At 39.7% G+C, this 15,549-nt stretch overlaps 1 protein-coding gene across 1 annotated transcript in view; it reads left to right on the forward strand.

The window, feature by feature from the left end:
- The window catches only part of LOC120422133 (uncharacterized), a 464,835-nt gene that overhangs the window by 295,954 nt on the left and 153,332 nt on the right, over positions 1 to 15,549 (forward strand). Inside the window, exon 10 of the mRNA XM_039585507.2 lies at positions 9,508 to 9,667. Within this exon, the coding sequence (XP_039441441.1) occupies positions 9,508 to 9,667 (160 nt within the window). The remainder of the gene's footprint in view (positions 1 to 9,507; positions 9,668 to 15,549) is intronic.

Raw genomic sequence — 15,549 nt, forward strand, 5'->3', positions numbered from 1 at the left:
TAACTTGAAAACGGTGCACTTTATCAAAAAATCGCTAAAGTACTTTTTGATTGCAAATTTGATTTTACATCGAAAAATGAAGTTGAAAAATTTTTGCGACCAATATTTCGATTTTTTGAAAAAATACTGATTGATTACAAAAATCCAAATTCGGTCAAAGATTTTTTGCACTACCTAGAAATTTCTGAAATGTTGGCATTTGATGTCTTCTAGATCATATCAGAAAATAAAAAAATAATAATAGTGATTTTTTTTTGCAAATCAAGTTTTAGTGACAAAAAGTTAAAAAAAAAACATAAAATTTTTTTTACCGTGTATCATTTTTTCAGTGTAGCCTTTATCCAAACCTAAAACTTTGCCGAAGACACCAAATCGATCAAAAAAATCCTTCAAAAGGTACAGATTTTTGAATTTTCATACATCATTTTTGTATAGACAGCTGCCAAATTTATATGGAAAATTATATGGACAAACTAATGATGCAAAATGGTTTCTTTGGGCATTCCGAAAGCACCACAAAATTCTAAAAAAATGATCGATTTTGTAGAGAATTACTCAATTGTAAGACGCAACTTTTGGTGACCTAAAAAGTTTAGTTAAACGTCATGATTTTAATTTTTTGGGCAACCCTAACATGGCATAGGTCACATTAATGGCCAAACAAAAAAAATAAGAGTAGGGGAACAGCGTCTAATTCAAGCGTGTCTCTAATGTTGCCATATCAGCACTTTGACATTCATTTACAGCTCATAAAAAGCGTTTTCAACTGAAATCAAGTCATAATCAGCTCAATAGGAAGTGAGCAAGCATGTTGCTATCAATAATTTTACCAAGTTAGTTGTTGAAATAGTGAAAATCAGCTAATTGGATGCCAAACATACGAGAACTTCCCCTATCATTAATTTGAATTTCTCAAGCACTTATCAGTATTCACGATTGCACATCCAAGAACACCCGAGATGAAAAATAAAAAACAAAATTAAAGCGGCTGGCCCTACGAATCACATTTTACAGTATCAACTAAAATGCACTAAATTAAATAATATTTGAATGATTGATTTTGGTTCATGGGCTATTTATTTTTGAACACTTTTCGTGAAGATATAAATATTCAAAAGTGACCTTTATCATGCTCAAAGTGTTAATTTACTTGAAACTCCAAGTCTACGTAATTTATTGCTTAGCCAACCACAAGCCCTACAAACAGTGTCACCCAGCTTTCGGCCTTCACCACCGCCACGGTAGCAGCTGAGTGGTGTTAAGATTTCCATTTATAACTAAGTTTAGGAAAACAGCTCATCGCCGCGTCACAGCGGACCGCGTGAAAGCGAGAAAGAATTTTTTGGTCTCTTTTCCCCGTCATGATGAACCTACGCCGGTGGAAAAAGTCGTCAAAGCAACGCGTCGCGACGCCACATCGCAAGCGTCTTCCTCGTCATCTGGCTGCTGCTGCTACTGGCAGAGGGGATGAATGCGAAATTGAATGAAATCAGCTTAAGAGAGATAAATTGCTCCACGGAATATAATGGCATCATATTTTCTCGATGTGAATTTAATGGGATTTTAATATGTATCCTGCCGGGGCTACCTTTTGCTGTGTGTTTGTGTGTGCAAGGAGTGAAAGCAAAATGTGGCCAAGTTTTCATCTCTGCAGGCTGCTGCCACTTTAAAGAGATTTTCCATGCCCTCAGTAAGGCTGATGAGATGCTCGCTTCATTTTCTCGTTTAGAGAGATATTAGAGTTGAGAGGATTGTTCGCACTTCATGCACAGAGATTTTGTAACATATTGTTATGAATGATATAAATTTACGATTATTTAAAATTTATGCTTGACCATTGCATTGTATTTCTTCAGATGAAATGATCAAAAACCGATTATTGCTCGAGTGTTTTCTTCTAAACTAAAAGTCTAGCAATGTGGCAAATGACACATAATTTACTTTCCAACTCAAACAAGAAATCAGATATACAATATTGCCAACAGCATCCATCTTCACAGTTATTGTCATTTCTCAAGATTAAGTCATGTACATATATCACAAATTGAATCAATTCGACGTAACAAAGTGTAAAGAGAAAAGCCTTACTTGTGTACAGTCATCCCACATATTCGGAACGGTTTCCAGATCGGCCAATGTTCAAAAAATCATAGCAAATCGATAATTGAACTTAATGATTCGCTTTTGCCTTCATTTGAAAGCTGTTTTTGCGATCTTTCGAATGCTGTATCGAACATCTGCAAATTTTAACTTTTATATGAAGTTTTTGAAGAATTACTTTGACCCTTGAAATCCACAAATTCGGAACACTTTTTTCTTACGAATGTAAACAAACTTTGGATCTCTCCAGGAGTACATATTTATTACCAAATAATGACTTCACACACTGAAACCAATGAAACTCAAGCTTAGTGATGTTTTAAACATGGTTTGATAACTTTTTTTGTGAAAATATCAGTTAAATTCAGGTGTTCCACAATTGTGGGAGGCACAATAACATCCCACAATTATGAAACAGGCCATTTGGAGGCAGTGTTTTGCTGCTCTGCACAAAATAGTCTTGGAATGAAGTTTTTTTGTTCAAAATGTACTACTTTTACTAGTAAAATAGCAAGATAATGTCCAAATGAAGGTTCTAAAAATAGTAAGGTCGACAGAAAAGCTACTTATGGCATGCTATTGACAAATTATCATCAAAGTGTTCCGAATTTGTGGGTGTTCCGAATATGTGGGATGACTGTATGCATTAAATGAAAAATCTGCTTGCAAATAGTGATTACTTCATGGAATCTGCCAGCAGCATTCATGCAACAAAGGCCATTTTTACATCATGATAATAAATCAAAATGCAATTTAATTTGACTTTAGTGCATCTACAATAACACTGACTTCTGGTAAAGACACTTTCCAAGATTTGATTAGATTTGTATACGCAATTGTGTTGTTCTAGCAGACTCAAAATTAATCCTGATATTATTATCAATTTGCTGTTTTGCTTTCCTCACCTTACTGAGGAAAGGCTATAAAATCACTCGAAAAATGAACTTTTTGATTAGACCTCCTAGACCTACCTTCATTTGTACATATCGACTCAGAATCACCAGCTGAGCAAATGTCTGTGTGTTTGGCTGTATGTAGACAAAAATCAAAAAACTAACTTAATCCACCTATGTGGTTGATGCCTTCCTCACTCTTTTCCAAAAATGGGTGATATGTAATATGATGGGTTTGGACACAAATTTCGTCTAATTTCGTTAAGTTTTGGAATACAAAAACACACATATTACTCAAGGGCTCATAAGTGGCATCTTAGGTGGTCATAGCTTGAGGCAGGGTTGCTAGATTTTCAATGTTTTAGACTCGTTGGAAAGGTCTTTCGATTACCTAACCAACAATGGGTCGGATGATGGATCCGGACATTGTTTACATACATTTAAGTGAGATCTGGCTACAAAAAAGTACATAAATATCACTAAAGTGGCCATAACTCGAGACAGGGTTGCCAGATCTTCAATGTTTTAGACTCGTTAAAAAAATCTTTCGATTAACTACTCAACGATGGGTCGGTTGATGGATCCGTACATTGTTTACATACATTTAAGTGAGATCCGGCTACAAAAAAGTACATAAATATCACTTAAGTGGTCAGAACTCGAGACAGGGTTGCCAGATCTTCAATGTTTTAGACTCGTTGGAAAGGTCTTTTGATTACCTAACCAAAAATGGGTCGGTTGATGGATCCGGACATTGTTTACATACATTTAAGTGCGATCTTGCTACAAAAAAGTACATAAATATCACTAAAGTGGTTATAACTCGAGACAGGGTTGCCAGATTATCAATGTTTTGGACTCGTTGGAAAGGTCTTTCAATTACCTATTCAACGATGTATGACATGATGATGTTTGGTTCAGTTTACTGCCATTTATTCAACTTCCAAAAATATGCGAAAACACATTTTTATACATAACTTTTGAACTACTTATCGAAACTTCAAACAATTCAATAGCACCGTATGGGACCCTAAACCAAGTCGAATGCAACTGGTTTGGTCAAAATCGGTTCAGCCAGTGCTGAGAAAACTGCGTGACATTATTGGTCACATACACACACACATACACACACACATACACACACATACACACACATACACACACACATACACACACACATACACACAGACATTTGTTCAGTTTTCGATTCTGAGTCGATATGTATACATCAAGGTGGGTTTTCGAGCTTTAAATAAAAAGTTCATTTTTAGAGCAGGATTATAGCCTTACCTCAGTGAGGAAGGCAAAAATCAAACCATCCACATTAACGACCCCGGGTCTTTTGTGGTCTCTATTGCAAGTTTCTGCTCGAACCTAGGAGACCGAAGGCTTGAATGGGGAGAGCACCCAAACCTCTTTCTACTCCAAGGAACCTTCCACCCCAGTGTTTGAACTGACGACCTTTGGATTGCGAGTCCAATCGCCGCCAGCGATTCCACCGGAGCAGGCTTGGTTTGGTGTGTTGTTTGTACTTATGGCATGGAGATGACTCCTACACCTGGAATGACTTAACGGCCTAACAACCAAGGCCGGGACCGACATTTTACTTCCTCATCCGATGGAAGGTTGCAGCAGATGGGAATCGAACCCAGAATCATCCGCTTACAAAGCGGACAGCGTAACAATTCGGCCACGCACTGCCACGGCTGTATGTAGACATGTGTACCGAATCAATGTCTGCCTGAGCCGATTTTGACCCTATTGGCCTCATTCGATTAGTCTTGAGGTCCCATAGGTTCCTATTGAAATGTATAAGATTTATTAAAGCACATCAAAAGTTATGCTTAAAAAACTGCTGCATATTAATTTCACAATTTGCAAAAAAGGGTGGTTTTTGCATGAAAACCAGTCATATTATATATTTTTATAAAGGTTCTGAAATAACCTTTCTTGTGGATTAAGTATTTTTAAGATCTGACTTACCTATCTAAAATAACAAGCAGTTTGAAAAATGGTCTTAATTTACATAACCTCAATCCATTTCCCCACAGTAGAGGGATGCCATTTTCCTCAAATGCGGTGTTTGTATAGGGGAGAGTGGGGAGACTTGATCCCCGGGGACACTTGATCCCAAGCCTGTATCTCGTCAGCATGTGGGTAAAACAATTAGCTTTGTTCTAGAAAGTTGTGCGAAATTAACTAAAACTCATTGTAGAAAACAAAGAAAAAAAATTAAAAAATGTTTAGATTCAGTTACACACATTTTTCTAAAACGAGCTGCAAAAAACTTCCAAGAGATCTTTTTTTCTTTATATTGATATGTATAGAAAACACTCAAAAATTATTCAAAAAAAATATTTTTTATACATGAATTGTTTGATAAACTTATCAACTCCAAAACCCTTACGCATTTGATGTTAAATTTATCGTCATACTATTTTTACAATCAATTGTTTAAAAAAGTGCGTTTAGGTAGACTTGATCCCTGCATTTTTATAGTCACTGTAAATAGCCTCAAGATTAATTAATTGAGCTGGGTTTTCATACATAGTTTCCTTTAGTATAGTTGTACATAACTTACTGCAGTTTGAACCATTTTTCAAAAGTTTCGTAAACAAAAATTTCCAGCTTTTGTTAACATGCTTAATTTTGGTCTAAAAAATAATATTTTAAGTTTTTAAATATTTAACATAATAAACTTGTTATATTTTGAACACAAACGTACAGGTTTTATGTGAAATTGCTGTAACTTATAGAAAATTAAAAGTTTCGATGAATAAGAAACATTTTGGTTAAGATTTCTTCAAAATGTTGAAAGGGGGATCAAGTTACCCCTAACATTTTTAAAATGCCGGTTTAAAATATTTTTTAAAACGCTTGGCATGATTCGAAGAGTTCATCTGATGAAATATCCTTATAAGCCAAACATAGATGAATGTTTAAGCTTTCAATTCATGCAAAAAGTTTATAGTTTTGTGAGAAATTGACAGAGTTATGTGCGATACAAAAAAAGGGGATCAAGTCTCCCCATTCTCCCCTAATCTTGACAAAAAGTCTGTAGGTAGTCTGTTTTTTTTTACTCATCACTTATCTTTATTAGGACCTCTTAGGTGCTGTGATCACGTTAGGGGCGATCCATAAACCATGTGGACACTTTACAGGGGTTGGAATCACTCTATAAATGAGAGGAAGGCACCAATCACCTAAAAGTGGATTAAGTAACGTTTTTATCAGAATTTTGCATGCAACTCGTTGCAAAACTAGACATTTTAAACATATAGCAAAGCAATCCACTTTAACGACCCCCGGGTCTTTTGTGGTCTCTGTTGCAAGTTTCTGCTCATTTCTAGGCATCCGAAGGTTATGTGTGGTGAATAGGGTGCCCAGAATATGGGACTTTTTCTCAAAACCTCGCTCCACAAGCTGATTATTGTTCCTTGAGCTATTTTATGACTCTGGGTCAAATATGAGCAAAATTGGTCAACATTTACCCGAAGGAGCATGAGCATGAGCATGAGAGACCACCCATGGTTGCCCCTCCGTTGCTGAACAGAACCGTAATATCCTTTCAGCAATACTGATCATAGGCTTCGACGATTCCGTGGTGTTTCCCTTATCAACAGCATGTATGAATGCGCTGAAAAGATAAAACACCATGATTGCTAAAGCTAGATCAGTTGCGGTAACATTCATTGGCCACCAACGGCGCCCGCCATGTCAGTTTGTAGACCTCGATTTTAAGGGACGGGAATGTTAGTTAGCGCAGGTTGCTACTAGGGCAGCTGATTTACTCTGTGCTTACACCCCACAAGCGCCAGGAACCTGAAAATTTGTTAGTAGGATAGGGTGCTTGGTCAGGATTCATCATAGAAGATGATGATGCGACCCAAAATCATAGTGTTTGTTGAAAGGTATTATATATTATTCTCAAGGCAAGCAATCGGATGCTGCGGATGAGACATTTCCCGTTTATCGGTTGTTAAATTTGAAATGAATTGGTTTAATCTTAGACAGCCGGCTGTGGAAAGATAGAACCAAAATCATTTGTAATTAAAACTAAAGGGTTAAACAGTGTAATTTTTAACTTGAGATGATTTCACGAGTTTTAAAAGATTTATATTTAGTGAGGTACTGATTAACTTTGCGAACGACGAGTTACGATGTTTATCGAGATGAAATGGCATGATAGGGGTTTGTTGTTGTTGCACGCCACGACGGACGCGAAAAATCTTGCGACCCGACGGAAAGGCATCGCAAATCGGACTGGCTAGCTGTCATCGGGACAACCAGTGCCAGCCGTACCTTCACACACACACACGCACGCGGAAAAAACGAAAAACACACAGCGATGGACGCGAAAATTCTCCCGACGGAGATCGCATCGCAAATCGGACTCTGCACAATCCTGTTTTTTTTTTACTTCGTATACAAACACAACCATCCGCTGGCACTGATGGAACATAATTGAATGATCAGATTGGTCAACATTTACCCGAAGGTGAAGTTTATATGGGAAAAAATGAAAAAAATGTATAGAAAACTCAACTTTCTTACGGTTTGACCTGCACGGTGCGCTACTTCCATCCAAATATTCCCAAGAGTGAGATACTTATTGGAAATTTAATGCTCTACCACTTTGTAGAACAGACCAAAGCTGTAAAACTTGATTCTGAAAAGTTATTAGCGATTTAAAAAAGTCATTTTTGTATGAAAAACATTTTTTTCACCAACTTCAAGCTCGGGTATCAATGGGTTAATCTCAACCAATTTTGCCCAAAATTTACACAGATGCTTAAAATAACCCAAAAAACCGTTTTCCGCTTGTGGAGCAGGGGGTCATTTTTTCTGGGCACCCTAGTGGTGAGTCACCCAAAACCTCTTTGATGCAAATGGACCGACGTTTTAATTCCCCATCCGATAGAAGGCGTGGTCAGGCAAATCTCTTCTCGAGATTCAAAAAAAAGTCCACGTGGTTCATGTAAGGAATGGAACCAAAATTACACCTTCTGAATTTACACAAGTTGTTACTGTGTACAAACGATCAATCGGGGGAAAACAGAAAGAGCGCAAACGGCTCTTCTGATTCAATTTGTGAGTTCACCAGGTTCCATCCAAATTGAGCAAAAGAGCATTCGGGTTGAGATTTCTTGTTTACAAACGGACCACCGGTAGCATGAGCAACGAACTACGACGGAGGGACCAATCAAATGTTTGGCCAGGATGGTTCTTCATCTTTGATGTCAGTGTGGCAACTGGATCCGGGGTAGTTAAGGCAACACAGGACTACGAGGTGCCACACTTGCCAATGTTTTATGTATAGAGCCCAACCTAGTGTTAATAGAACATCAGTATGCTCGATGCTGGAGTATCACTGCCGGAAGGGTGTCTTCATGTGGTGACCCCTGTGCATGAGATGGAGAGTATTTAAATATAAATTAAATCTGAGTAATAGAGTTTGTATCTAAGCAGGAGCACATCAAGATGAAGTTTTATTGAATTGCTAAAGTAATAATGGAGGTTTTTTATCCAGACTAGTAACAAACTTTACTGACAAATTAAAATGTTGATGAGGATTTAATGAATGATCAAATAATGTCAGAAATTCCTTATGCAAGATTGGAAAAAGTGCTCAAAGTTGGGGAGGGGATTGTGTGACGTCAATTTTTGTTTACAAAATAAGGAGAAATTAATACTTTTCAGAGGAAAATTGTGATTCCGGTGACCGCGAGTTTTTTTTTCCGTTGAGATTAAACCAGAATCAATGAATCGATATACTGAATAAAAAAAACCACCTGTTTTGAGAACTTTTGGAAAACTGTACCCACCCTGATGTTTAATGCACACTTTTAATTCATAACATTTGGTTACGAATCTAGAGAATATAAATATGAAGAGCAGTGTAGCAAAATGCAAGCTCTTCAATAATTTAAACTGCACTATTCCTGGTATTTTCCCTTAACACACATTTGCTGAATAAACGAAATTTACATCCTTGTTCCCGGTTAAGTCCTTCCACTATCAACTAATGCCCTCTGGTCAACGATCTCTGTAACTCCACAAAAAAAGAAAGAAAAAAAAACTTACCACAATCAGGTCAACAGTTCAGCAGCAACTGCATAAGAGTCGGGAACACGAAAAACTAATTCCATTTCCTCTTATTCTTTTCCATTCTCTGCCCTGCCATAACAACGTACATCTGGACGCTATTTAACAATTTCTGGATGGATTAACACTTTGCCAACGTGCTGCCGGCGGCGGATGCACTTGCGGACCCAACCCAACCCACCCGACCACGGTGTCACACACGGAATGCATTCTTGTGGGGGCTCCCTACAACGGAAACCACCACCGCCAACGCTGGTGCACAAAAAAAACGACGCCATCCTCTTGAAAATAATGACAACGACGGTTCTCACACGGAATGCATCGGGGTATGAAAAAAAACATACTCATCTGGCCTGGCAACACTGGCAACGCTGACTCTTCCGCAAACCCGGGAATCGACTAATGAAAGGGTTCGCCAGTGACACAGAATGTGACGTCGGGGGTGATTATTTCGACGCGCTCGCTGGTTCTGCAACGGGTCGGCCGGTACCATTCCGGGATGTACGCCTGTTCGGCCGCCAACGAGCAGGGCGAAAGCCAGAGTGCACCGGTCTCACTTAGGATTCATTGTAAGTACCCCCACTACCACCACCCACACTGACTGGGTGCACTTTTGCTTAACCTTTAACCACGGGCCCCGGAATCGTGTGGGATTTTTTTTTTTAATTCCGATGGATTCAACTGCTGGTGTTAAACGCAAACTTAACCCATTGAACAGAACGCGTTTGATTGAAAAGGATAGTTTTAATGGAGACGCGTGGTGATTATGAAAATTAAATGGGAAAACATATAACAGCTATTGCGATTCGATTAGGGAGGTCCTATCTGAAATGAGGAGGTCAAAAAAATATGTGTTTCGACGATTTTCGCAAAAAATCCAATTATTCGGGTTTGGAATTTGGTAAATTAAGCCTCCAGAAAAAATTACTAAGAGTTCATTCCTATGGAAACACATGGTACCTTTAGCTCGATTGATTATACCAGAATCCATCATACCGTCGTACCGCCCGTACTTCTCCGAAACCATTTGATTTTGTTGGAGCAGATTTTGTTTAAAAAAAAGTTACTCAATCATCCTTAAGGTTGTTGGTGCCTTCCTCACATTCATATAGTGAATACATTAAGTCAGAACTCCATCATTAGGGTGTAATATGGTTGTATGGAAAAAAATAAAGTTGTCAAAATTTAGTGAGCACAGCAACTTTTCAGTTCCTTTTGGGGTCCTTAACAACTCCCTAAAGTTTGGGAACGATTGGTTAAGTCCCCACTTTGCGCAAAGCGATTAAATTTTCCAAATAAATTTGTATGGGGAAAACCATTTTTTGGACCATACTCTCTTCGGGAAAGTTGTAGGGCACCTTCCAGAGCATCCGAATATGAGTCCGGTTTTGATATAGCGTAAAACGTGGATTTTTCAAATATAAAAATTCAAAAAAATGATTTTTCCCATACAAATTTATATGGAAAATTTAATCGCTTTGCGCAAAGTGACGAACCAATCGTTCTCAAACTTTGGGGAGTTGTTTAGGACCCCACAAGGAACTGAAAAATTGCTGTGCTGGAAAATCGGGTTTGTTATTACACCCTATTGCATCATTCTTCATACTTTGGACGCGTAGAGGTCTCTCGATAACTCATCCAACGATGGGTCGCATGACAGATCCGGACATTTTTTTCATTAAAATATCACACACTTAAATGCTTATAACTTTTGATAGGGGAACAAAAACAACAACAATGCCAGCCCAGCAGGAGGAGGAGACGTCCCAGCGGTTCTACCACTCGACCAGTCGGCAGGTAAACAAAAGCAACCGCCTTTTGTGGTGAAGAACACCACGAATTTTTACAAGTTCGTGGCGATAGTGGAAAGTTGTAAATTTGGTTTCGATCCTATTTACAAACTGACCCGATTTGGAACCAAGGTGACCTGCTTCTCTGTCAAAGATTTTGACAAGTTGCAGGAGCTTCTCCAGAGGAAGAAAGTGGAATTTTACACCCACGGCCGAAGAAGCGAACGATTTCACCGGGTCGTTGTTCGTGGTTTACCTGATCAACTGAAACCGGATGAGGTCAAGTACCTGCTGAAGAGGGATCTCAAGCTGGACGCGCTGGAGGTGCATGTCATCAAGCGGAAGGAAAAGTCCACCGTGGACGAAACTCCGTACATTGTGGTCTTCCCCAAGGGATACACCAATCTGAAGAAGCTCTCTGCAATGAATGTTGTGGCAAGCACTATCATCCGGTGGGAGGCCTACCGGAACAAGCAGCCGAACGTGACCCAGTGCAGGAAATGCTTGCAGCTGGGTCATGGAACCAGGATCTGTCACCTCAAGGGGAGGTGCAACAACTGTGGGGGTCCCCACAAGACAGACGAGTGCAAAGTCCAAGAAGCAGAGTCGAAGCGGTGTGCCAACTTTTCTGGAGCTCACGAAGCCACGGACCGCAGCTGCCCCAAGCGTGCGGACTTCATCCAGAGGCGCCAGCAGGCGTCGAAACCGAAACCGCCGGCAAGGAAGTCGGAGAAGCAGAGTCCAGCAGTTCCGGCGTTCACGCCAGCGGAGTTCCCTCCGCTGCCGGGCATTGTTCCGCACGGAAAATCGAAGGATCGCCCTCGCCCCGCAGGAAAAAGCCAAGGAAGCAGTAGCTCCCGAGACGGTGGAGCCACGAAGGAGGAAGCCGGGGAGGTTTTCTACAGTTCGGCTGAGCTGTGGGGCATTTTCTCCGAGTACATCGGCAGGTTCAAGACCTGCAAGACCCGCTTGGACCAAGTAACCCTCGTCAGTTACATGATCTCTCAGTATGGAGTTTAAGGAGTTGTTGTTTTTTTTTTTTGCTATATATTAGTTATTTAACGATCCTCGGTCCCAACCTGGTCACAGCACCTAATAGGACCTAATATAAATAAGTTATGAATAGAAAAAAAAACTTTTGATAGGGTAGTCAGTTCTTTAATCTTTTGAACTCGCTGGAAAGGTCTTTTAAATATCTTTCTTCTCCAGACATTTGTTCTGGTACTTGATTCTGAGTTGATATGTATACGTGAAGGTTGGTCTAAGGTGTCGAATTAAGAAGTTTATTTTTCGAGTGATTTTAGGGACCATCCATAAACAACGTGGAAACTTTAGGGGGGGGGAGGGGGGGTTATGGCGATTGTCCACGTTCCATGCAAAAAAGTTTTTTTTGTAAGGACAATTTTCCACGACGCAAAAAAAATCTAAGTGTAAATATAGGTATTCGGTGCCCTCTCCCCGTGCCATACCTTCACACTTAGGAGACCCTGGAGGCGGAGTCTTGTCGCAAAAGAACGATACACGCCTGTGAATCCGTTGACGAAACCGCAAGGTTATTGTCCACGAGGGAGGGTGGGGGGGGGGGGGGGGGGGTAACAGATTCGCATTCGCATTCGCATTCGCATTCGCATGGAGATGGTGATCTTAGCGGGTTGCAGACTGGATTTCGTCATGTATGTGTGATAATTGTCCAGCCCAGGTTGCTTAGAAATTGATTAGAGGGAATTAAAACCAATTCTACCAGAACAGGACAGGTAGCACCATGAAAGCCATCCATTGCCGGCCGCTCCCATCTCCACCATTCACCGGGAGAGGAATAAGGATTTGGAGCACGGGAAGTGTTGATGCTGAACTTACTTAGAAAAAGGTAGCGAAACCGCAGGCTCTTTTTCCCAACCTTATTGTGGAACTCGATCAAACTGATCATTTGATCAAATTTAATCGAATTTAAACAACAAGGATGCGTAAATGTCGCGTGGAGTTGGTAGTTGTGATGGGTAAAGGTCTGGGATTCGCCCTGAGCAAGCGATACGACCATTGGCATAAATGGAGTTAACTGTTAGATTTTTATTCTCAAGGCAAGCAATCGGATGCTGCTGTTGAGACAATTCCCGTTTAGATTAAGTAAAGTTTATTATTTTAACAGGATTGAAAATTTATTCTCAAAGCAAACAGTCGGATGCTGCTGCTGAGAAAGTGTTATTATTATTTCAGTGTATTTTATATTTTAATCCCGACGCGAATATTTGTTTGAGATCTAATCTTAGACAGCCGGCTGTGGAAAGATAAGATCCATGCGCCTAAATTTCAATCATCATTTATTCCAATACGATTCATTTTTACGTGTACGGAAGCGATGAAGTTATGAATACAAAACATAAAAATTAAATAAAATTTATGTCGTCATTGCGCAAACATTGAATTCAATAAACGTGACGCGTGTCGTGTTAAGTATTTTAACAATAATAATTGATCAATTCTACTAACTCTTATTTGCAATTGCAGTGAGTGAAAGAACAAGCATTTCGGTTAAACGACCTACAAAATATATCAGATTCGAGTGAGATACGCGTCCTTTTGTATATCAATTGCAGATTTTTTCCTAAGTTTCTAAAAATTTGAACTATTGTATAACACAATCACACCACACAAGTTTCGAACCAAGCCAACCTTGCCACAACGAAAAAAAATAAAAACCATCATCCAATCAAGTGACAGCAAAGGTTCAACCAACCACACTCTCTCACTCTCATATTCGCATTCATACTACACATAAAAACCAACACCAACACAAAATCAGAACGAGCTCACCGAGTTCCTCATGCGCCGTCCAAATCCATTGCCTTCGAGGTGCTAGTAGGCTGCGCCGTTGGAGGGACGAGCACCCACACCTCAGCCAGCAACGCAGCACGGCATTGTCGAAGAAGCCGGCCAATGACGTCACTTGAATGACAGCCACGACACCGCACCGCAGCACGGAACAGCTCCTAAAACTTCACGTTTCTCCCAGCACACACACACACACACCTTCAGTATGCAAAACACTCTCCTCCTCACCCACGACTATGTGCGGCATCAACACTCTCCCACACACAATCTCTCTCACCCTCTCCCTCGCACACACGCAACGGCAACGATCCGTCATCGTTACTACTGTATTCCTGTGAGCACCGTGCACGAACACAACCGCCTTGCACAAACCGGAACACAAATCGTGGAAAATCTTCAAAATAGATCGAGAAGGAACACTACATCACTCCTTGCTACCCCAACCACCTTCTGTCACAATGCACATGTTACACACACAAAACAACATTCTGGCAGCTCCAACACCACCAAATGAGACTCGCGCACGAAGAGAGAACTCTCTCTTTCTAACAAACTGCAAGAGCTCGAGAAATGAAAAAAAACATGGCTGCTTCTGAAAAATCAGTTCTTGCTCAAATTAAAACACGTTTTAATCACTAAGACAATGTGAATTTCGCGAAAACTCCATTACTAATGCATGGAGGATTATATAAGGAAACACTTCTGCACGATTTTTAGCCGAAACTCTGCATAATTCACACATAAAAACTATTCTAACTACGCCCGACGTCGATCCGAACCGAACCACACAAAGGCACACCGAGTCTCCGGGGGGGGGGGGGTAACAGATTCCAAAAAAAAGTGTCCACGTGGTTTAAGGATGGTCCCTTAAAGCCTTTCCTACAAAAGCTACAAAAGCTCAAAACCTGCATCCAATCAAGCTCAAAATAGGGTCCTAAAGCCCTATGTAAATGTTTATGTACAACGGTAAAAAAAAAACACGATTAAAAATCATTTCCGATCACCTTTTTTCATTTTAATGCAAAAAAAAATTTATAATATGTACAACATTGTTTCAATTGTGGTCCCCTTGGAACGAGCTGTCAAGTAGGACCTTTTCTGTTAAGAAGGGTCGCGATGTTATTTTTTAAAGTTGATTTAAATATCTATTTTAAATCCATTGCAAACGTAGAAAGAGTCATTGTACTCAGGGAAATAAGCTTTATTATTGTGAACAATAACTGGAATCTGGACTCTGTAAACCAGATCAATTAAGGTAGATGGTGTCTTCCACTCTCGGGGCAATGACTGGCAATGATGGTTCTGAATTCAGGATCCAGGAATAGTAAATTGAAATGAAAAAATAATCACTGTGTGTAAAATGCTTCTTCAAACAACACAAAGAAAACCATGCCGGATACCTGACCGTCAAAATCCATCAAAGTATCTACCATTCTGATCAAACAAAACACTGTGGTAGAAAGTGTCCACCGCGATCTATCGTGATTAATTTTTGACAATTCATCGACGAAAAAAAACAATTCATCGCCAACGCCAATTATTTCAAGAAAATCTACCGCGGTGGATCAAAATCCGTTAAACAATAAAACTCTGCAATGAAAGTCAACTGGTTTGACGTGGAATTGCTTTTACAAACATTAAAAGATTTATAACCTTGAATTTTGACGCAAGTGAAGTGAAAACGGCAAATAAACCAAAATTTCGTGTTTTCAGGCACCTCAATCAGCAAAAAAAAACACCTCAAAACCACCTCCGGAAACCCGAAATATCTCCGGTGGTCAGGAACCATTTTTCCAAAGCTGATCATATTCTGAAAATAGGATAAATTTCCG

Source organism: Culex pipiens, chromosome 1 (assembly GCF_016801865.2).
Source record: "Culex pipiens pallens isolate TS chromosome 1, TS_CPP_V2, whole genome shotgun sequence".
Lineage (NCBI taxonomy): Eukaryota > Metazoa > Arthropoda > Insecta > Diptera > Culicidae > Culex > Culex pipiens.